Genomic DNA, 23,684 nt, shown 5'->3' with positions numbered 1-23,684 from the left:
ACCGGAGCCCCAGCTGGGAAGGGCCTGACGCCCCACGGTGCGCCACACACACACACAAACACACAACCACACAGCGTGACTCCTCCTTCGGGCCGCTCCGCCTTCGCTTCGGCGCTGGACGGAAGCCTTCTCTCCCTCCTCCCCCCCGCAAAGGAGAAGGCGGCTCCTGAGCATGCACAGAGCGCGGCCCTCCTGCAAGCCCGGGGCTCCGCTGCGGAGGCTCTCCCAAGGCGCTCCCGGGGTTGCCAAAGGCAGGGGGGGCGCGGCGGGGCTTGAAAGAGGGTGGATTTCCCGCAGGGGGAGGATCGCTGCAGCGTCTCTCCGGGGGTCCCTGGCTGCTCTGGAACGAAAGCTGCGTCGGCAGGTTGCCGATCCAACCGTGCATCGGCGATCGGGACCGCCCCCCCCCGACACACGTCGCCAGCAGCGAGAGTTTCCAGCCAGGCCGGCGAATCTTTGGGGTGAGGTGCCAAAGAGAAGGAGGCGGCTTGGCTTGGATAAGCAGCGTCTGGGCAGAAAATAGGTCGGGCGCCGCAGCAAGTATGAATTCCTGGGGTTCAGCCTAAGCAGGCAAAGCTGCAGGGTGGGTTGGTTGGCTTTTCCGGCTTTGGAATAACCTTGGGAAGCTGAGGCATTGTAAGTTGGAAGTCATTGTTTGTCGCCTAACATGTTGGGTCAACCCCACGCCACATGCTAAGCCATAAACCGTGGTTGGTATCCAGGGTTTAGGACAAGATGGAGAAAACTAGCCAATTGTGGGATCATAAATCTTGATGAAGCCCATCATCGCTCCATGTGATGTATGCACTCAATCTACAAACGTAGTCCAAGCCTATTCACATCTGTTGTAAGGTCATTCTCTCGTGGGGTTTATCCTGACGTCCACTAAGAGTGGAACAAACATGCCCCATTAACCATTTTCAACGCCATGTCCTCTCTTTGTCTCATCCTAAATCACAGCTGAGGCACCTTAAAGTTGCCTTGTTTCAGTTTTAAACTAGCATTTTCCCTCTTCTCCAGAGACCCTTTTTTGCCTTGAACCTAACTCAGGGGTAGGCAACCTTGGCTCTTTTATGACTCATGGACTTCAACTCCCAGAATTCCTGAGCTAGTGGAAGAGACTCGAGAGCTAAAATCCACAGGTTAGGGGGCGCAAATTACTTGCCTTGCCCCGGGTGCTGACAACCCACGCTACGCCACTGACCTGCAGTGATGGAGTACCCACAACTTCTGGAGGGAAGTTGTTCCAATGATGGTCCTCCCTGTTAGGAAGTTTCCCCTTAATTCTAGGTTGCTTTTCTCCTTGATTAGTTTCCATCCGTTGCTTCTTGTCCTGCCTTCCGGTGCTTTGGAGAATGGGTTGACCCCCCCCCTCTTCTTTGTGGCAACCCCTAAGATATTGGAAGACTGCTATCATGTCACCCGCAGTCCTTCTTTTCACCCAATTCCTGTAATCATTCTTCATATGCTTTAGCCTCCAGTCCCCTAATCATCTTTGTTGCTCTTCTTTGCACAACTCCAGATAGTGAACCAGCCATCCTTGAAGGTAGTACAAAATGTATTGCAACCAATCACCCCTGTACTAGTCCTGACCAAAGATCTTATAGCTGTTGCTATAGCAACTGCAGCTCTCCAAGGCTATGTGCCAGTCTCCTTATCTGATACGTAGACAGGGATCTAAGTAAAATACTATTTCCTCACTCAACAGTGAGTTATATATCTCCCCCAAGACCTGATGTTTTCCTCACCAGCTGAATTTAAGTAAGATGATTGAGGAAGTAGGATAAATTCAAGCCTAATGACTGAAGAAGCTGTAAGGTGAGCAAAATCCATTTCAGAATAACCCAGATGGGACAACAACCTTGTCTTAGATGTCAGAAAGCATGTACATAATTGTGCACATGACGACTTCACCATGCAAGTGTCATTGTGATCCTTCTGTCTGGCTTCATTCTTGACTGAAGTTACTGCATTCATTACTTATTACTGAATTTGTACTCTGCTTTTCTGTTTATTACAACACTTAGTAAAGCTTATAATAATGAGAAAATAAAAAATAGAAAAAAAAATCAATCCAAATAAAACAAGTTGCTGGAATAATTAACGCTTTAAAGCTTGGCAGAAGAAATGCATATTGCGCCTGACCTATGGAACCATTTACCGGTTGAGCTCCGGATGGCTCCCGACCTTCGCTCCTTCCGACGCGATCTAAAAACACATCTATTTAAGCAATCCGGTCTGGTCTGACGGGTTTAATTTTAATTGTGGTTTTAATTTATCTTCTACATTTGGGCAGTAGGGCTTAATTTATTTTTCAATTTTCTGTATTTCTGCATTTTGACATTTATGTCACTGTTCACCGCCCTGAGTCCTTAGGGAGAAGGGCGGTATACAAATCAAATCAATAAATAAATAAATAAATAAATAAATAAATAAATAAATAAATAAATAAATAAATAAATAAATAAATAAATAAATAAATAAATAGTGAAATTTAATAAATAAATAAAATAATTTATCAGTTTCCTACATACTGGGAGAATTGGAATAAAATGCACCTCTTGAGGGAGCATATTCTCTAGGCTGAAGCCATGCCAAAGAACTCCTGGCACCTGATTGTTGAGCTGGCAGTATGAGACCATCTAAGTTGCCAGGCAAGTTATTTATTTATTAAGAAAATTCATTTTGCTACCCAACTTACTCATGGCGATTCTGGGCAGCTTACAGAAATAGAACCCCACTGTAATGCCCAATGAATCGCCACCCACCCACCCCAACAGTAATATTCAAGCAATTATTTTATGGGCTCTATTCACCCAGCCCATTGGTCAAATCATGTCTTCAAGGCCTTTCTAAAGAGTGTCAAAGTGGGAGCCAATTTTATTTCTGCAGAGATGATGTTCCTCGGGAAGGGAGCCACCACGGAGAAGGCCCTTCTTTTTGTCCCATGTGATGCTCTTTTGTGACCTTCTGACATGCCAAGTCAATGAGGAAGCCAGGTTCACTTAACAACCATGTTACTAACTAACAACTACAGTGATCCACTTAAGAACTGGGGCAAGAAAGGTTGGGAAAATTGGGAAAACGTCACTTAAAATTGGAATCGTTAAGTTAGCTGCATACTTGTTAAGCTTTCCCCACTGACTTTGCTTGTCAGAAGGGGATCACATGACCCCGGGACACTGCAACCGTCATAAATATGAGTCAGTGGTCATGCTTCTGAATTTTGATGCCATGACCATGGGATCCTGCAGAGGTCATAATTATGAAAAACAGCCATAAGTCACTTTTTTAAGTGTCATTGTAACTTGTAAACACTCACTAAATGAACTGTTGTAAATCAAGGAGTACAGTAATTAGAATTACGTCTTGGACATTTTCTTGGCATCCTGACCACAAATATATTCCTTCATATATCATACGATCAGGGAGAATAATCAGAAAAAAAATGCTGAGTTCACACAAGCTTAACCTCAATACAACATGCTTGATTTGGTTAGTTTCAACCAGAATTTTTGCATTGTGCAAGCTTGAAAATCACCATAGAAATGTTTTCACTCTGATCCTCTCTCTCTGGTGGTCTTTATTTGGTCTTTTGGAGACCACAGCAGGCTGACTGTAAGCATTATGCAGTCTGCCCGAGCTCTAATGTCACTTAAACCTTCACAAAGACACAACCCATGGCTGTTGCATAAACTGGCTGCATGTTAGGGGAATTGCCATTGCAAAGTTTAGGTTTGGATGTCTTGCAATGGTATTCTGTAGCAATTTCCACTTCCATCAATTTCAGGTAGTCCTCGGCTCACGACAATTCAGTTACTGACTGTCTGAAGTTACAACGGGACTGAAAAAAGTGTCTTATGACCATTTCTCACACTTATGACCCTTGCAACAACCCCGTGGTCACGTGATTAAAATTTAGATGCTTGGCAACTGACTCATATTTATGACGGTTGCAGCGCCCCAGGGTGATGTGATCCCCTTTTTGTGACCTTCTGACTAGCCAAGTCAATGGGGGAAGCCAGATTCACTTAACAACTTGCTACTCACTTAACAGCTGCATTGATTCACTGAACAAATGTGGCAAGAAAGGTTGTAAAATGGGGCAGAACTCACTTAACAAATGTATCGCTTAACCACAGAAATTTTGGGTTTAGTTGTGGTCATAACTTGAGGAGTATCTATAGTGGCTGCTGCCAACAGATTGGGGCTTTTGCTAGCTTGCAGTCTGCAAAAGCCCTGTCTTCTCTCCAAAGCAAGTTCTTAATCCGATTTAAGTTCCCTGTCTCCTTCTGCCCACTGAAAGAAAAAAAAGGAGATCTAAGTTCCTGGGTCAGCTGCAGCTTTGACCATTTTACAGGAAGTGAAATAGCAGCATCCTGAGCTGTGCAACCATTAGATCCTTAAAAAAAATGTCCTAAAGGGTAGTGGCAGTCAGTGAGCACTGAGGTTTTCTAAAAAGTTAGAAAACCAGCTGAAGGAAATCAAAGCCACAATGCGGCCAGACAAATATCCCAATCCTGCTTTTTTTTTTTTGTTCTTAAAGGAAAAGTATGAAAAAGGGTATTGTCACACTAGTGGGGCAAGTCTACTTGGATTTTAAAACTTCTTGATTCATTTTCTTTTGAATATTCAGCTTCAGCTCTAGCAAGTACATAATGGGAACATCAGCTTTAACTTCAAGGATCTCCAATAAGACAAAATTGCCTCTTACATCCAGCTCTTTACTATTGATTTCCTTAGAGAGACAGACTGTATTTAAAAGAAAAAAGATCAACAAAGAAAGAGACCAGCTCATTTAAAAAAAAAACCTTTGCTAGTTCCTATTTTAATAAATGACACCCCCCCCTTTCAACAGAATTCTAGATATTTAGAGTGCCTAGAACAGGGGTCCCCAACCCGTAGTCTGTGGACCGGTACCGGGCTGCAGCATGCCAGCAACCAGTCCGCACAAACAAGCAAAGCCCCATCTGGGGGATGCAGGCAGCACACAAAGCCACACACTCTTCGGTCTGTGGAAAAACCTTTCTCCACGGAAACTGTCCCTGGTGCCCAAAAGGTTGGGGAACTCTGGCCTAGAATATCAAGTTTCTTGAGTCATTTGAAGCTTTTGATATCCAGTTGTTGTTGTTGTTGTTAGTTGCGAAGTCGTGTCCGACCCATCGCGACCCTATGGACAATGTTCCTCCAGGCCTTCCTGTCCTCTACCATCTTCTGGAGTCCATTTAAGCTCACGCCTACTGCTTCAGTGACTCCATCCAGCCACCTCATTCTCTGTCGTCCCCTTCTTCTCTTGCCCTCAATCTTTCCCAGCATTAGGCTCTTCTCCAGTGAGTCCTTCCTTCTCATTAGGTGGCCAAAGTATTTGAGTTTTAGCTTCAGGATCTGGCCTTCTAAAGAGCAGTCAGGGTTGATCTCCTCTAGGACTGACCGGTTGGATCGCCTTGCAGTCCAAGGGACTCGCAGGAGTCTTCTCCAGCACCACAGTTCAAAGGCCTCAATTCTTTGGCGCTCAGCCTTTCTTATGGTCCAGCTTTCACTGCCATACATTGCAATGATATCCAGTTACCTGGAAAGAAATACCCGATCTGCTTGAGCAGGGGCGCAAGGAATGTTGTGGGGTCCCCTATCCGCTAAGGAGGTATATCTGGCAGGAGCCAGAAGAAGGGCCTTTTCTGTGGTAGCTCCGTGCCTCTGGAACATCATCCTACTGGAAATTAAACCGCCCCTCCCCCCACTCTTGACATACTTTTGGAACACCCAAAAGACCTGGTTCTGCCAGCGGGCCTGGGGAACCCAGAGCCGGATGGACCCCCTTAAATGGCAGGTATGAATATGTGTTTGTCGCCCGGTTGCCGGGGTGGGCTATTACTATATCATTATTTTTATTTTTTAATTCCCTTTTTTTTCTTTTATATAGTGCTTTTATGTCCTGTAAGCTGCCTTGAGTCGCCTTGTGCGAATAGGCAGCAATATAAATTTTCTAAATATAAATTAAATAAATAAATAAATAAATAAACAAACAAATAAATAAAAACCATAGCTGATTTTTTTTTAGAAGGACTTCTATAAGAGTTCCTTTAGATTCTCCCAGGGGAGGGACGCAAATGTTGCTGCAGGAAAAAAGTGATGATGGATGCCATCTCCTTGCACTGGAAGCTCTGCTCATTTAGCATACATGTAAAAAAAAAGGCTGTGATTGGTAATTACAGCTGCCATCTTTATTTTATTTTTAATTACTTATTCTATTAAATCTATTAACCTGCCCTTCTGGCCACAAGGTAACTCTTTTCTCAACCCTGGAGATTCCCCCTAATTCTCAGCGGGCTTCAAGGGATCCTTGCACCCATGCTGAGGGTAGTCCTCGAATTGAGCCTGACATTTCTGTTGCTAAACAAAGCAGTTGTTAAATGAGTCTGGCCTACTTTTAGCACCTTTTTTTGCCACGGTTGTTAAGCAGATCATCTGGATGTTAAGCAAAACTGGTTTCCCCCAATTGACTTTGCTTGTCGGAAGCGGGCTGGAAGGTTGCAGATGGTGAGCATGTGATGCTGTAGATATTTATAAATATATTCCAGTTGCAAAGCAACCGAATTTTGATCATGTGACCATGGGGATTCTGCAATCGTGAGAGAAGCAATAGATGACCAAAAAGTCACTTTTTTCAGTAACTTTGAATGGTTGTAAGTCGAGGACTACACGGGGTGTGTGTGCTTCCCCACAGAGTGATTTTATTTTCATTTTATTTTCTTTTTTTCCCTTTCTTCCATGTCCATGGGACAAAATTCACTTGACGTCTTGCTTAGCAACAGACATTTGGGGCACAATTGTGGGCATAAGTTGAAGAGTACCTGTATGTGGGATAATTTGGGGGCTACTTTATCAAATCACATACTGTGTTCGTGTTTTTCTCAAGCTTCATTTGAATGCAGCCCAAAACTTCGTATAATCTTTGAACCTGCTTTGAGAGACAGGCAGGATACTACTACCAACCATAAACAAGAATGACCGTACAAGTTGTCCCAAAGATGCTTTTTCACAAGGCAACTGGACTTTCTTGTTTTTCTTTTTCTTTGAAGACGTTTTGCTTCTCATCCAAAAACCTTCTTTAGCTCTGACTGGAGGATTTATATTCCTTGTGGATAGCTGGTCAATTGCATTCTCCAGTCTAGAACACAGTCCTCTCAGAAGTTCCAGAAAGGCTGCACACCCATTTTCACTCCTCAGGTGATCTCGAGGACACAGATAAACCTCCAGGTGGCCTCAACGACTCTCTAAAAGGATGCAAATGACCAGCTGTCTGCAAGGAGTATAAATCCTTCCATTCCCCACCATCCAGTCAGAGCTGAAGAAGCTTCTTGGATGAGAAGGGAAATGTCCTCAAAGAAAAACAAGAAAGTCCAGTTGCCTCCTGAAAAAGCATCTTTAGGATAACTATGACCTGGATGACTGATAATCTCCATAGATCCTAGAAGTTGGCGCTTTTTTTCGCAATATTTTTATAATTATAATTATTTATAATTGTTTATATTGTTTATAAACTGCTTTGGGAATATTGAAAAATGGAATAATAACAATAAACAAAAGTCATAGGTGTCTTGGGTGCAATCCCAAAACAGCCGGAGGACCACTTGAACACCATCGGCATTGACAAAATTCCCATCAGTCAATTGCAAAAAGCAGCTTTACTTGGGACTGCTTACATCCTGCGACAAGATCTTTAACACCGTCCCAATCCCAGGTCCTCAGGAAGTGGGTCGATAGGTGGACAAAAATGCCACATGCAGTCTGAACATCTGGCTGATTGTGCAATGAATCGTATTATGAAGGCTTCTTGGAGTACCATTGCTTGGGTGATATTATTCCTAATTGTGGACCTTTTAGAAGAAAACCATTCCCCTAGAAAGCCATAAGAGATCATGCTGATATTTACTTAGCATCAAGCTTAAACATTTCTCATCTCCGAGGCATTTTTATTGTTTGTTTTAATGTTATGAGCCCATACTATTCTATGTTAATGGTGCTTATGTTTTATTAGAACTTTTCCTTATCATTTATGAATACATTTTATTATTTGACTGCATGCAATATCTTTGTCATCTCCCAGAGGATTCTGGGACATCGATCCTATTTCATGAAGATAATGATAACAGTGGAAGCTTTAAAGCAGCCCCTAATACTTTGAGAGCACAGCTGTAACCACATCTGGATGAATGCATCAAAGGGGCTAACGGGGCATTCCTATTAATAGATCATCAATCAGAATAGAGATGGAAGAAAACTTGGAGGTCTTCTGGTCCAACCCTCTGCTCAAGCAGAAGACCCTATACCATTTGAGACAAGCAGCTGTCCAGTCTCTTCTTAAAAACCTCCAGAGATGGAGCATACACAACTTCTGGAGGAAGGTTCTTCCACTGGTTAATTGTCCCCTCTGTTAATTGTACCCTCTTTATTTCTAAGTTGCTTGTCTCCTTGATTAGTTTCCATCCATCGCTTCTTGTTCTACCTCGAAGTGCTTTGGAGAATACGTTGACCCCCTCTCCATTGTGGCAGCCCCTCAAATACTGGAATACAGCTATCATGTCACTCCTTTTATTTATGGAGGGATAATGCCATCAGGAAGGAAAGTCTGGAGATGATGCTATGGGGATCATCTTTTCAATTCTTGGCTTAGATGCCCAACTGATGTAGCAGCGGCTAGCTCTTTTTTGTGGGATGGCTTTCGTACCTATTTTTATTCTCCCTTTCTCTGTCTTGCGTCATCCCACCACCCAGAACACATGAAGCCAGGTCATCTTGCTCCAAATTCTCTTCCTTCTCTGAGCAGTGATGACATTTTGGAATGTAGCTGGTGTGATTAGAAGTGACTGAGAGAAAAGAAGTACGAAGTATAGGGCTCCTGGTTTGGGTGTCGTCCGCAGATCCAGATCAAGCTTTCACGTAGACACGCGTTGAACCAGCCCTCAATTTGAAAGTAGGCAAATTGGCTGAAAAATCTAGGAGAAATTCTGCCACCGTTCCCTCAAGCCCAGGACTCTGTGTTAAGAGTGGCAAAACGGTTTAAAGCTCAAGAAAGCACAGATCAATAAGGAGATCAAAGGAGAATCTGTGGAGATTCTCAGTCATCCAGGTCACGCTTGTCCCAGAGGTGCTTTTTTCAGGAGGCAACTGGACTTTCTTGTTTTTTCCTTGAGGACGTTTCGCTTCTCATCCAAGGAGCTTCATCGGTTCCAACTGAATGCTGGAGAATGGAAGGGAAGTTTGTCAACAAAACAACCACTTCACAAATGCATGGCACAACATAAAGAGAACAAACCCATCAGAACAAGATTCAGCAGTCCATCTGCATTTAAAAGACAAAGGGTGCTCTTTCGAAGACAGCAAAGTGCACATTCTGGTCAGAGAGGACCGCTGGTTTGAAAGAGGGGTCAAAGAGGCCATCTAGGTCAAAACTGAACAGCCCTCCCTCAATAGAAGGGGAGCAATATGACATCATCTACAGCAGGGGTGTCAAACTCAATTTCATTGAGGGCCGCATCAGCATTGCGATTGCCCTCAGGGGGCCGGGTGGGTGTGGCCAGGGTGGGCGTGGCCTACTGGGTGGGCGTGGCTAGAGTGCGTATGGCCTACTGGGTGGGCGTGGCCAACTCTACATCGTTCGCATCAAGGGTGCCTATGGGGGCCTGGGCAGGAGTGGGACAGATCTGAGGGTCTCTGGGCCAGGGCCAAGGCAGTGGGGGCCGTTCCCTCACTGTTTCCAGGATGGCTTCGCGGGCCACATGAAACCACTTCGCTGGCCGGATCTGGCCCCCGGGCCTTGTGTTTGACATGTCTGATCTACAGTATCTTCAGTCTACAACACAGTCCTTTCAACAGTGTCAAAAAAGTTCCATACCCATTTGCACTATTCCGGTGACCCTGAAGGCACAGATAAACCTCCAGGTGGCCTCAACAACTCTCAGAAAGAGTACTAACAACCAGACGACTGCAAAGAATATTAATCCTTTTGTCCTCTGCTAATCAGTCAGAACTGAAGAAGCTTCTTGGATGGCAAGCGAAAGGTCTTTAAGGAGAAACAAAGGAAGCCCAGTTGCCTTTTGAAAAAGCACCTGTGGGAAAAAAGACAATTCATATACATACCCTTCGTTGCCTAACTAAACACATGCAAAAACACTGTGATCCTCATGAGCATTGCATCAAAATACTCAGATCCTTTGAGGGAAGTTTCTAAAGCAAATTATGGTTCAGCAGATTAAACCAGGACTGGAGGAAAATAAATGCAAGGGAATTTATCTGCCCAGGTTTAATCTAGTCTGATACAAAGCTTTTTCCCACAATGGTGTTTGAATGCACTCCATCCATCGTTCAGTCAGCAAAAAAAAATATGAAAATAATAATAATAAAAATTACATCAGCATGAAATTTACTGTCCCCATTGATGACCTTCTCTGGGCCCAGTACCTTCGTTCTGTTCATTCCCAGCCCCATTATGTTCCTCCGAGTTAACAAATACCCAGAGCCTAACAGATTTCACCCATCTTCATGATGTCGAAAGAATGGGGGAAAATACTGTTTTAATATTGGCAAGGGTGACTTCACCGGCTCACCCGCAGGCTAGGGATGAGATGAAGGCAACATCAGCCAAAGAAAAGAACTTTATGAGGATATGGCCATAATTAAAAGAGGACAAGTAAAATCACTTTGCAAACTGGTAATTTATTTATTTATTCATTTTGCAACAACTTCGCAGTATGGGTAGTCCTCGACTTACAGTTTGTTTACAGTAGCGCTGAAAAAGTGACTTGTGACCGTTTTAAACACTTATGACCCTTGCAGCATCCCCATGGTCACGTGATCAAAATTCAGACACTTGGCAACCTATGACGATTGTACTGTCTCAAAATTATGTGATCATCTTTTGCGACCTTCTGACAAGCAAAGGCAATGGGGAAGCCAGATTCACTGAACAATCATGTTACTAACTTAACAACTGCAGGGATTCACTTAACAACTGTAGCAAGAAAGGTCATAAAATGGGGCAAAACTCACTTAACATCTATCTCGCTTAGCACAGATATTTTGGGCTCAGTTTTGGTCATAAGTCGAGGACTGCCTGTAGATAAAATAGGCTATCCCTCACTGGGTTAGGATGCTGAGCTTGTCAATTAGAAGGTCGGCAGTTTGGCGGGTCGAATCCCCAGTGCCGCGTAACAGAGTGAGCGCCTGTGACTCGTCCCAGCTTCTGCCAACCTAGCAGTTCGAAAGCACATAAAAATGCAAGTAGAAAAATAGGGACTGCTACAGTGGGAAGGTAACAGCGTTCCGTGCGCCTTTGGTGTCTAGTCATGCCAGCCACATGACCACGGAGACGTCCTCGGACGAGCGCTGGCTCTTCGGCTTTGAAACGAGCACCGGCCCCTAGAGTTGGAAACGACTAGCACGCATGTGCAGGGGAACCTTTACCTTTACCTTTTATCCCTCTGGTCCTTTTCTCTCTCTCCAAACAATAACACAATAACAGAGTTGGAAGGGACCTTGAAGGTCTTCTAGTCCAACCCCCTGCTCTGGCAGGAAATCCTATACTATTTCAGACAAATGGTTGTCCAATATCTTAAAAATCTCCAGTGTTGAAGCACTTACAACTTCTGGAGTCAACTTCTGGCTAATTGTTCTAACAGTCAAGAAGTTTCTCCTTAGTTCTAGGTTGCTTCTCTCTCTGATTAGTTTTCATCCCTTGCTTCTTGTCCTGCCTTCAGGGGCTTTGGAGGATAGCTTGACTGCCTCTTCTTTGGGGCAACGTTACAGTCACAAATCCAGGACAGCCTGTATAAGTTCCTTGGAGGTTTACATAAATGAAAAATAGCATCCCCTTTGCTGTCCAGTAGACAATTTTAGCATAATCAGAAGGAGTTAAAGAAAAAAATCAGATTATTTCTTTCTAGCATCATTAGCCTGATTAGCTTGTCTGCTCAATAGAACTGGAACTTCCCAGGTCTGTGGCCGTCCTTGTTTGCACGTTGTGAACTAAAAACTACTTGTGCCTCTTTTGTGTCTCAGGCGTAGAAGAGAACAAACAGGGTTTTATAAATGAATGCTCTGTTTGAAAACACCGGGCTGCCCAGGCTGTACAACTCTGAATCATTGAGGATTCACACCTTTTCAGAGAGTGCATTGAAGGAAATGGTAAAGGGTGCAGTAAATGGGGTCGCTTTTGAGCATTCGAAACTGGGCTAATTTAGTTTCCCGGTGGAAACCTTGTTGAAGGTATTCGTATATCATAGAGCAGTGATGGCGAACCTTTTAGAGACCAAGTGCCCAAACCGCAACCCAAAACCCATTTATTTACCGCAAAGTGCCAGGTTTGCATCAGCATTGTGGTGCCCTCACGGGGGGCAGGGAGGTGCCTCCAAATGCTGCCTCTGGCACGCAAAACCCGGGGGCACAAAAATGGGCCACCGTGCTGCAAGGTGCAAAAACGGTGGTGGACTGATGGACCTGCTGCTGGCGGCAATGGTGCCTGTGCCAACAGAGAGGGCTCTGAGTGCCACCTCTGGCACGTGTGTCGTAGGTTTGCCACCACTGTCATAGAGCTTGCCCTCAACTTATGACTACAAAGGAGCCTGACCATGATGGTTATAAGTCAGGACGATCATAAAGCAGGTCATCACATTACCAGACCTGATTTGATCTTTTTTTTGTGTGGCAGTTGTTAAGTGAGCACCACAGTCATAAAGCAAGCATGGCGACTGTTAAGCAAACTCATTGTTTTTAATGGGGCATTTTCACTGAAATAAACACTAGTTTTTAGAATTGGGAAATAAATACATGTTTTTGGAAAAAAACATCGTAAGTCATGTGACCGTGGGATGCTCCAGGTAGCTGAAAATACAGGCCAATTGCTGAGTGTCAGAAATATGGTCACATGACTGTGACATACTGGGAAATTTGAAACCAAATAATAAGTATTTATGGTTGTAAGTCGTAATAGCAAGAATATAGGAATTGTTGCAATAAAGGTGAGAGCTTAAAACATTTTTTAAAACATTATTTTAACCTGAGTTTGTAGTGACTTTATGCATTTGGATGGCATGTTTAAAATATTTTGAAACGTGGGAAGCCTACAGGTAGCCCTCAACTTATGGCCACAATTGAGCCCAAAATTTCCGTTGTTAAGCAAGGCAGTTGTTAAGTGACTTTTGTCCCATTTTACTTCCCTTTCGCCACTAAGCGAGTCACTGCAGTTGTTAAGTGAATCAGGCAGTTGTTAAGCAAATCTAGCTTCCCCATTAACTCTACTTATCGGAAGCCAGCTAGGGAGATTGTAAAGGGTGGTCACATGACCCCAGGACACGGCAACTCTCATGAGTACATGCCAAGCTCCCACATTTTGATTACCTGACCATGCTGCAATGCTTGCAGGTATGAAAATTGGCCAGAAGTCATGTTTTTCAATGCCATCATAACTTTGAACACTCAGTAAATGAATGGTTGTTAGTCGAGAACTACCTATATGCTGCAAAATCCAACTTTATTTTCCAGAGCTATCTCTATTTTCAACCATGCTTCTGGATCTGTTTTCTTAAAAAAGTACAAATAACAACCACAAGTTACAGCTTAGGAATTCCTTTGCAAGCCTGCTGATTATCCAGAAAAAGAACTGCAGCAAGAAATGTCTTGTAGAACAGGGGTCCCCAACTCCTGGTCCATGGACTGCCAGCAGCCTGCCCTGTGCTAGAAGCCAGGCTGCACAAACAGGCTAAGCGCCCCATCTGCGGGATGCAGACAGTGTGCAAAGCCACACAAACTCCAGTCCGTGGGAAAAACTCTCTCCACGGTCCCTCATGCCAGAAACGTTGGGGGCCACCAGTGTAGAAAGGAAGCAGTTAGCATTCTGGGAAATCAGAATTCCTATTAATTAATCAGTGGAATGATTTGACTCCGGAAGTTGTAAGTGCTTCAACACTGGAGATTTTTAAGATATTGGACAATCATGTGTCTGAAATAGTATAGGATTTCCTGCCAGAGCAGGGGGTTGGACTAGAAGACCTTCAAGGTCCCTTCCAACTCTTTTTATTGTGTTATTGTTTGGAGAGAGAGAAAAGGACCATAGGGATAGCCTATTTTATCTACAGGCAGTCCTCGACTTATGACCAAAACTGAGCCCCAAATATCAGTGCTAAGTGAGATAGCTGTTAAGTGATTTTTGCCCCATTTTACAACCTTTCTTGCTACAGTTGTTAAGTGAATCCCTGCAGTTGTTAAGTTAGTAACATGGAGGTTAAGTGAATCTGGCTTCCCCATTTCCTCTGCAATGATCACACGATCCCAGGACACTGCAACCGTCATAAATATGATCCAGTTGACAAGCATCTGATTTTTTTTTTATCCCGTTTACATCCCGCCCTTCTCCGAAGACTCAGGGCGGCTTACAATCTAAGAAGCACAAATCAATGTGCTTAGCAATAGCCTTCATTCTATGTCTATGCCTGCTTATTAGGGCTTTCGTCGCCCCCCCCCCAGCGGCATTTTTTACAAAGTCAGCTTATTGCCCCCAACGTGACCATGGGGATGCTGCAATGGTCAATAAGTAGGAAGAACGATCATAAGTCACTTTTTTTTCAGTGACTTCGTAATTTCAAATGGTCACTAAAGGAACAATTGTAAGTCGAGGACTACCTGTATTAGAGGTGGAAATCATAAACAGCATTGGCAAAAGGCTACAAAATGCCTGTGAGATTTCTACAAAACGGTCCGTACTCAAATAGAAGATTAGTACACATTTGTTCCTGACTGCAGTAATTAATGATAAGACAGGTCTTCTAGCTTTGACAATCCTTTAACATATTTTGATCTTCTCCCCCCCTTTGTGCTGCTTTAATATGTCAGCAGAAAAATAGGTGAGGCTTTGAGTAGGGTCCCTTCCATTGAGTTAATTCTGTGTAATAAGATGGGGGGGGGGTAGTCTGTAAAAAGAAACTCCCATATTTAAAAAAATATATGATGCTTGCTTTAATCCCATTATTATTACTATTAATACTTTCAGTTGCCGGAAGCTGCCTTAAGAGTCATATTTTGCGGGGTGGGCTGTTTGGATTCACATTTGAAACTATATTTTAATTTTTTTTATTTTAATTTTTGAGAAAACACTTCTGTAATAGTTTGTTTTACAACTGGGGGAATTTATTTGAGGGCTTGCATGTATTAATGCCTACATATATATATAAAAGGGTTAAGGGCTAAGTTTAAATAACCTACTATTTGACAGATCATCCACGTCATGTGTGAAGAAGATTCTAATTTAGTATCTAGCTTCCCCAGAGAAGGAAAAAGAAGAAACAGATGGAAATTGTATTTCTTGTTCCAAAGAAATTCCCTTCTAGCACTTTATGTAGAACTGGTGGGCGACAGAGTTGCAGGAAATTTGAGTATTAATTGTTATAATTAGATATAATTAAATAATGAATTTGTTATACAAAAGTTGTTGAATTCTTTCATAATGGCTCCATGGTTTAGCTGCAATAAACCTACTAATCTTAAATTTCTGTATTACAGCTTAACCTATGTTGTATATGTAGTCCTCGACTTATGACCGTAATTGAGCCCAAAATTTCTGCTCCTAAGTAAGACAGTTAAGTGAGTTTTCCCCATTTTACAACCTTTCTTGCCACAGTTGTTAAGTGAATCACTGCAGTTGTTAACTTCATAGCGCAGTTATTAAATGAATCTGGCTTCCCCATTGGCATTGTTTGTCAAACGGTCACATGACCCCGGGACACTGCGACCGTCATAAATATGAGTCAGTTGCTAGGTGTCTCAATGAGGATGCTGCAATGGTCGTGTCTAAAACAGTCATAAGTCACTTTTCTTAGTGCCGTTATAACTTTAAATTGTTATTGAAATAACTGTTGTAAGTCAAGGATTACCTGTAGTCACTTTAATATAGTGTTTTGTCGTAATAGCTGAAAAGCCTGACAATATTGGGGTAAATTGATTTGGTATTAACTGACTTCCTGTATTCCTTTTTAAGTTCAAGAAACTTAGATCTTTTCCTAGGAATCTTTAATCACTAACAATCTGGAGGAAATACAGTTATGTTCTTATGTTGGAAAGTGCATGATAGTGTAAAAAGATTCATCAAAGTGTCCCCATTCTTTTCAATTTCATAGGAGCTACGTCACTAAATTCATGTATTATTTTGACTTTTAACTGCTCAATATTTAAAAAGTGTAAAATATGGGTTTATCAGGTTATAAGCCTTGGTGGAGCAGTGGGCTAATGCCTCCTTAAGTAACACCAGCTGCCTGCAATTAGTGCAGGTTCGAGTCCCACCAGGCTCAAGGTTGACTCAGCCTTCCATCCTTCCGAGGTAGGTAAAATGAGGACCCAGATTGTTGGGGGCAATAAGCTGATTTTGTAATAATGCCGCTTGGGGGGGTGTCTGAAAGCCCTAATAAGCAGGCATATACATAGAATGAAGGCTATTGCTAAGCTTGTAAGCCGCCCTGAGTCTTCGGAGAAGGGTGGGATATAAATGGAATTAAAATAAAAAAAATAAAAAAAATAAGTAGACTAGATGCTTAGAAACTCTTTAACATCATACTGCCTTAGACATGTTCCCTGTATAACAGGAGAATTTTGAAACAGTGTTGTTGTGTTGTTGTTTTTTGTTCACCAACCTGTGACCTCAGGTAGATCGCGGATGAGAGCTGGGGAAAGTTAATTAATTCCTTTTTTGTTGCTTAGTAAGATTCCCATTTACAATAAGATTACGCTGATCCAAAAATCTTTTCCAGTCACTTTGCCTCATTCCTGTTGCAAGGCCAAGACTTAAGGGATGGTTTTTGTGTCTTTGCATACATGACTAGTTTGCGCTTTCATTATGCTGGGATTTTCTATGTATTTAATGTTCTTCAGTAAGAGGTTCAGTGCAGTTAGTCCTCAACTTACGACCACAGTTGAGCCCCAAATTTTCATTGTTAAGCAAAAGAGTTGTTAAATGAGTTTCACCCTATTTTATGACCTTTTTGGCCCAGTTGTTAAGTGAATCACTGCAGTTGTTACATTAGTAACACGGTTATTAAGTGAAGCTGGCTTCCTCACTGACTTTTGTTTGCCAGAAGGTTGCAAAAAGTGATCATGTGACCCCAGGTCATAAATACTTGGCTGTTGCCAATTTCGATCATGTGACCATGGAGACATTGCAACTGTCGTAAATGTGAAAAATGGTCATAAATCACTGAATGTAACTCTGAATGGTCACTAAATGAATGGTTATAAGTTGAGGACTACCTGTGATGTTGGGCAAACAAGAGAAATCACCTAGCACTACGGATCTTCCTTCTGCTTATCTGCAGGAAAATTATGTGAGTAATTCATGGTGGCCAATTAAACAGATCTTTGCCTAGGAGAGCCCTTTAAAAATTCTGTGCAATTGCCTTGAGGTTCATCATGGAAGAAAATGGAATATCGGAATACAATAAATGAATCTGTTTTAAATAGATGAAAGACACGATGGTTTGCATGAGCTAATCAGCAACCAAAACATAGATCAGAAATGTCCAAAATGCACAAATAGTTTAGTAGCAGTCCTGCAGGAAATCAACACAGGTGAGAATTGCCAAGACAGAAAAGCTGTTTACCCAATTCTGGTAATCAGCGCGTCATTAAGATAACAGAATAACAGAGTTGTAAATCACCTTAGAGGTCATCTAGTCCAATTCCTGCATGAGCAGTAGACCCTATACCATTTCTAAACAAGCCTGACCCATTTTAAGACAGTCCCCAGCTAAGTGTGCCTTGCTGAGCGTTTCCAAACAATTTTGGTTTAATTCAACAGATTTGTAAGAAAATTGACCAGGCTAGGTAAAAAAAAATTCATATTCTGGAATGTTAGGCTACTGACCGCTTTTTTTTAAATAAAAAAAAACTGTTTCATACAAACCAGGTAAGAAGCCCTGATAATTACATATCTGGTCTCAGCCTCAAGTGACTATTTTTTTCCCTGTCCTCCCCTTCCCTTCTTTCTCTTCTTTTTCTTTCTTTTGCTGTCCTTGTTTTGCTGTCATGGTCTCCTTCTTCTTCTTCTTGTCTGAAACTTTCCTTGTTTACAGATACATAACAGAATTTGTGGACCTGGGCAATGTCTCAGCCTTACGAACATTCAGAGTTCTCCGGGCGCTGAAAACAATCTCAGTCATTTCAGGTGAAACAAAAATTATAATGGGGGTTAAACACTTGGGATGCACCCAGTAAATCTTTTGTGCCATTCCCCCATAGCAAAATGGCCACCAGTAGAATATGGTTTGGTATGAATGAGGAATAGAGGAACCTGTCAATAGAATGCTTTTTGATATGGCCTTAATCCATTCCCTCATACTTTATTTTGTGGTGAGCATCAAACATTCTTTGTGGATCTAAAATATCTGGGTGGAATTTTTTTGTGTTTGTGCCTTCAGGTCAGTCTTGACGCATGACTATACAAGCATGTCCATGTTGTTTTCTAAGCAATGTTTTCCAAAGTGGTTTGCTATTGTCTTCTTCCTAGGGCTGAGCGAGAAGGACTGGCCCTACAATGCCAAGATGGCTTCTATGCCTAAGGCAGAATTAGAATTCAGGGTCTCCCAGCTTCCGTCTAGGATCTTCCTTGCTGCACCACACTGGCTCTTGAGCTGACAGAGTAGGTCAGGTCTAGAGCAGGGGTCTTCAAGCTTGGCCCTTTTATGATTTGTGGACTTCAACTCCCAGAATTCCTCAGCCAGGCACGCTGACTGAGAATTCTGGGAGTTGAAGTCCACAGTCATAAAAGGGCCAAGTTTGAAGACTCCTGTTCTAGAGTCTCTGGGTAGTTCTGTGAATGAAGAAAATTTACAACCTGGTTCTGCTCCTCACATCTTTCTCAGACACCTCCACCAAGAGAGAGTGACTGGTCAAGTCACTGAGTTGACGTCTGGTTCTGAGGCTTGACTCAAAGTCAGGTTTTCATACTTCTAATCCATGGGACTCTAAATTTGGCCGCTTTAGGACTTGTTCACTTCAGCTTCCAGAATTCCTTGGCCACCAAGCTGGCTGAGGAATTCTGGGAGTTGAAGTCAACAAGTCTTAAATTTGTCAAGCTTGGAGAGCCCTATTCTAAGTCCGACACCTTAAACCAATAGCTCAAATTGGCTCTCAGAAGTATGACATGCAAAGATCCCCCACCCCCACTCAAACTAATGTTTTAAACTTTTCAACTTGTTAGAAAAATAGAACAAAAATACTAAACTTGGCCCAATACATTGAAAAAAAAATATTTTGCATGAAAATGGTTTGGAGGTAAATTGCAAAAATACGACACTCCTCTTGGGAAAAAGTAAGATCCTTCAATAAAATTAATTTTAGGCTAAAGACTATTTATATTTATAAATAATTTTATTTATATAAAAATGCTTTTTGTAGCTGAAAAAAAACCCCTTCAGAATGATGAATCCACTTTTGTTTTCTCATTTTGTTGACTCCCAGATGTGTTAGACTACAACAGGGGTCTTCAAACTCGGCCCTTTTATGACTTATGGACTCCAACTCCCAGAATTCCTCCGCCAGGCATGCCGGTTGAGGAATTCTGGGAGTTGAAGTCCACAAATCATAAAAGGGCCAAGTTTGAAGACACCTGGACTACAACCTCCATCATCACTTGTGAGGATGGGAATTGAATTCCAACATTGTTGGAGGGCTGGATTCATCTTTCTTCAGTATCATTAGGCCTAGCAATTTAAATCCGTGTCAGCTGAATCTGGGCACAATTCTCAAATCCTTTTCCCCCCCTCAGAAACCCCACTGAGGCAAATAGTGCATCCTTCTCGCGAAACGTCTTTTAATTTCCAGGGGTGCCAGCTCCTCTCTTTGACATCCTCTCACATTGCCTTATTTTAGTCAAAAATGAAGGCAATTCATTTTTTCCTCTCCCCTTCTTATGTAACTTAGTTATGGATTTGTTCATGTTCCTCTCTCCCCTTCCCCTCTTTCCTCCTTTTAATTGGCTGTGGAATGTACTTTAAAAGTGGAATGATGAAGAAAAATAAATATGCTAGGAGCGTATCTATGGACAGGTCTCCTTGGAGTGTAATTTCTTTCACCTGCATGGCAGGTAGAGAAGAATGTCGAAACAACCAATCCTGCGCATGACAGATTTTGTGTACAGATAGTCCTCGACTTACAACCACTATTCAGTTCACAATTTTCATTGCTGAGCAAGACAGTTAAGTGAGTTTCCCCCCAATTTTATGACCTTTCTTGCCACAGTTGTTAAGTGTATCACTACAGTTGTTTAAAAACACAGTTATTAGAAACACAGTTGTTAAGGGAATCTGGCTTTCCCATTGAATTTGCTTATCAGAAGGTCACAAATGGTGATCACATGATCTAACCATCCTACATGCATGCCAGTTTCCAAGCAACTGAATTTTAACTGCATGACCATGGGGATGCTGCAACAGTCATAAGTGTGAAAGACAGTCATAATTCACTTTTTTGATTCACTAAAACGAATGGCTGTAAGTCGAAAGCTACCTGTAGATGGTTATCCTGAACAGATGTTGGCAACTGTAGGATTAAAAAAGAGATTGTTTAATTTTTATTTTATCTTATTTTATTTTAGAGAGAGAAGGATGAGAGACAAGGGTTGGCAGATTCAGCAGCCTTTAGGAGATGCCACTAAATTAGGTGGCAAATGTTCACACTGCAGCATTCTCCGCTGACACTAAAGCAATGGCGCTGGTTTTGAGGCACCTGTGAAGCATTTAAGGGATGAATGTCATATTTTCCAGAAGGCAAATGAAAATCCATGGGAGGAAAATGCAGTTTCATTTTAAGGGGTCTGGATTTCCTTCTCCTTCCCTTCCCTTCCCTGATCCCACACTGAATTGCAGAAAAGCTAATGGCGAGTTTGTAGACAGTGAAATACTTTTGGGTTTCCTAAACCTGTAGCCGAAGGAAGTTGCTCAGCTGCCAGGTAAAAGGAAAAGGGAAGGTTTCCCCCTGTCCAGTCGTGTCCACCTCTAGGGGGAGGGATTCATCTCCATTTCCTAGCCAAGGAAGCTAGCATTGGCTGAAGACATTTCCGTGGCCATGTGGCTAGCATGACACTACGCTGAGGTGCACTGAATGCTGTTACCTTCCCACCGAAGTGGTACCTATTTATCTACTCGCATTTGCATGCTTTCGAACCGCTAAGTGGGTAGGAGCTGGGGTGAGGATGGGAACTCCCCTCATCACGCAGTATCTGGGTCTTGAACTGCCAATCTGCTGGTTGACAAGCCCAGTGTCTTAACCGATAGTACAACAAACTGTGTACCCACTTGTTTATGTATGGAAAGATAAAGACCTCTTCAAGTGGTGCTCAGGTCTTAGCAATTATATGTCCCGGCGGTGTAGATTTTTTTCTTGCAACAATAATAGTGGCTTCCTGTTGATTTCTGGGATGTTTTTTCCCCCTCAGATTCCCAATCTAGGCTATAACCTTGATGTTTCCTGTTGATCTTTCTTCACAATACTAAATGGACCAGTCTTGCTTAGTCTTTTTCAAGAATAGTCAAAATATAAAAATGTTGCCGTGTTTTGCTAGCACCACTCAGCTCCAGTAGAAAGGAATATTGTAGCTTAGGTTTTAACGGTGGGATCTTTGGTGCTCTTTGAATTTGGTTGTTCCCTTGCAGATGTTTCCTTCTTTTCACATCATCATGAGGTTACCTAGTTGGGCGATGAAAGGTCTGCAAAAAAAAATAACCATGCTCAGAGAGCACCAAGAACCCCATACCACTGAGCTCTTTAAGCAGTACTCATTTCCTTGAGGAGATCAGAGTTTGAAGATCATAGAATCATAGAACTGAAAGAGATTTTGGAGGTCTTCTAGTCCCACCCCTGCCAGGAGTCCGTATTCCATCCTGGAGTCCTTATTCCATCCTGGACAAATAATTGACCAGTCTTTTCTTGAAATTCTCTAGTGATTAAGTACCCAAATTCTGGGTGGCAACCTATTTCCCTGATTTTTTGTAAGCTAGATGTACAGGTACTCCTTGACTTACGATCACAATTGAGCTCAAAATTTCTGTCTCTAAACGGGACAGTTGTTAAGTGAATTTTGCCCTGTGTTACGACTTTTCTTGCCTCTGTTGTTAAGTTACTAACAGGGTGGTTAGCAACACATCTCCTGCTTGAGCAGGGAATTGGACTAGAAGACCTCCAAGGTCCCTTCCAGCTCTATTCTAATTGATTGATTGATTGATTGTTAAATAAATCTGACTTCCCTATTGGTTTTGCTGGTCAGAAGGTTGCAAAAGATGATCACATGACCCCAGGACACTGCAATCGTCATAAATATGAGTCATTTGCCGTCTGAATTTTCATCATGTGAACATGGGGATGCTGCAATGGTCATAAGTGTGAAAAATGGTCATAAGTCAGTTTTTCCACTGCTGTTGGAACTTCAAATGGTCACTAAATGAACTGTTGTAAGTCAAGGACTACTTGTATTCTTCCCAAAGAGTATATCAGCTCCATTTTTTTTTACTTTGACAAGAGATCACCAAATCCATTTGAGAATTCAGACTGAAGGGAAATCCAACAGTTAAGACTTTGTGAAATATGGAAGCTGACCGACTCACACATACCCAGACATATTTCAGTATTACCAATCATAATGTAGATTCTTGGTTTTCCTTAAATAAATGGAGGCTAGAATCCTGGACTGCCACTTCACTTTTCATTTGAGGCGACTTTTTAAGGATGTTCCTCAAGCAAAGCACTAACCAGATGAGGATCCATGTGTGAAAGGTTCCACATTTTAGATTTGTGGCTGTGCTCCCTAACCTGGAATCATTTAAGACTGTAGTGTAGGACAGAGGTGGGGAACTATGGCCTTTTTAATCACATGGCTGGCTCAGAAATTCTGGGAGTTGAAGTCTACAAGTCATAAAAGGGCCAAAGTTCCTCACTCTTGGTGTAGGAGATGACCAGGCTGAACCTGAGGGAGGGGTCAAATGTGTCATAAGTCCTCAGTCCCTGTGCATTCACAGGAGATCTAGGTCCAGCCCACCTTGATTGCCTTCTTAATTCCTGCTCATTTCCCTTGACCGCTAGTTTGCCAGATTCTTGTAGAACGCTTAAGCTTGCAATAAATCTTTATACCCATTTGAACTGGCTGAATCTCCTGATTTTCCCCACTGCTTGATAATTAGCATCGACCAGTCAAGGCATTTCCAAATGAGGTATTTGCATAATTTCCAATTGTATTCCACAACATTTTGTATCCTTGGCTGCTAGGCTGTCTTCTAACTCAGTGGAATGCTAGATGACAAGGCCTGTCACACTTTGGATCAGCATGTTGATCAATCAGAATCTTCCTGTTGGCTGTGTTTTTGATACATGACCACACCACAACAGTGGGAGAAATTCTACTGCCAAACCCAAGCCCACGAAAATTCCTTGTGAAATCGGGGAAATTTAAATTCAGCATCTTCAAGAATATCTCTCCCCATGTGCCTAGTAATTCCTCCTGTACAAAATAGTCAAAGTTATGACCACAATTAAACCCAAATTTTCTGTGGCTAAGTGAGAAATGTGTTGATTTTTGCCCCAATTCACGGACTTTCTTACCACATTTCTTAAGGGAACCACTGCACCTGTTAAGTTAGTAACCCAGTTGTTAAGTG

At 42.4% G+C, this 23,684-nt stretch overlaps 1 protein-coding gene across 1 annotated transcript in view; it reads left to right on the top strand.

Annotated features, from left to right (window-relative positions):
* The window catches only part of LOC308678418 (sodium channel protein type 5 subunit alpha-like), a gene marked incomplete at its 3' end in the record, with an annotated part of 408,240 nt that overhangs the window by 117,370 nt on the left and 267,186 nt on the right, over window positions 1–23,684 (top strand). The window contains exon 6 of the mRNA XM_081345599.1: window positions 18,111–18,202. Within this exon, the coding sequence (XP_081201725.1) occupies window positions 18,111–18,202 (92 nt within the window). The remainder of the gene's footprint in view (window positions 1–18,110; window positions 18,203–23,684) is intronic.

Source organism: Vipera berus, assembly GCF_964194415.1.
Source record: "Vipera berus genome assembly, chromosome: Z".
Taxonomy (NCBI): domain Eukaryota; kingdom Metazoa; phylum Chordata; class Lepidosauria; order Squamata; family Viperidae; genus Vipera; species Vipera berus.
The sequence above is the reverse complement of the archived record's forward strand: the minus strand, read 5'-3'. Positions and strand labels throughout refer to the sequence as shown.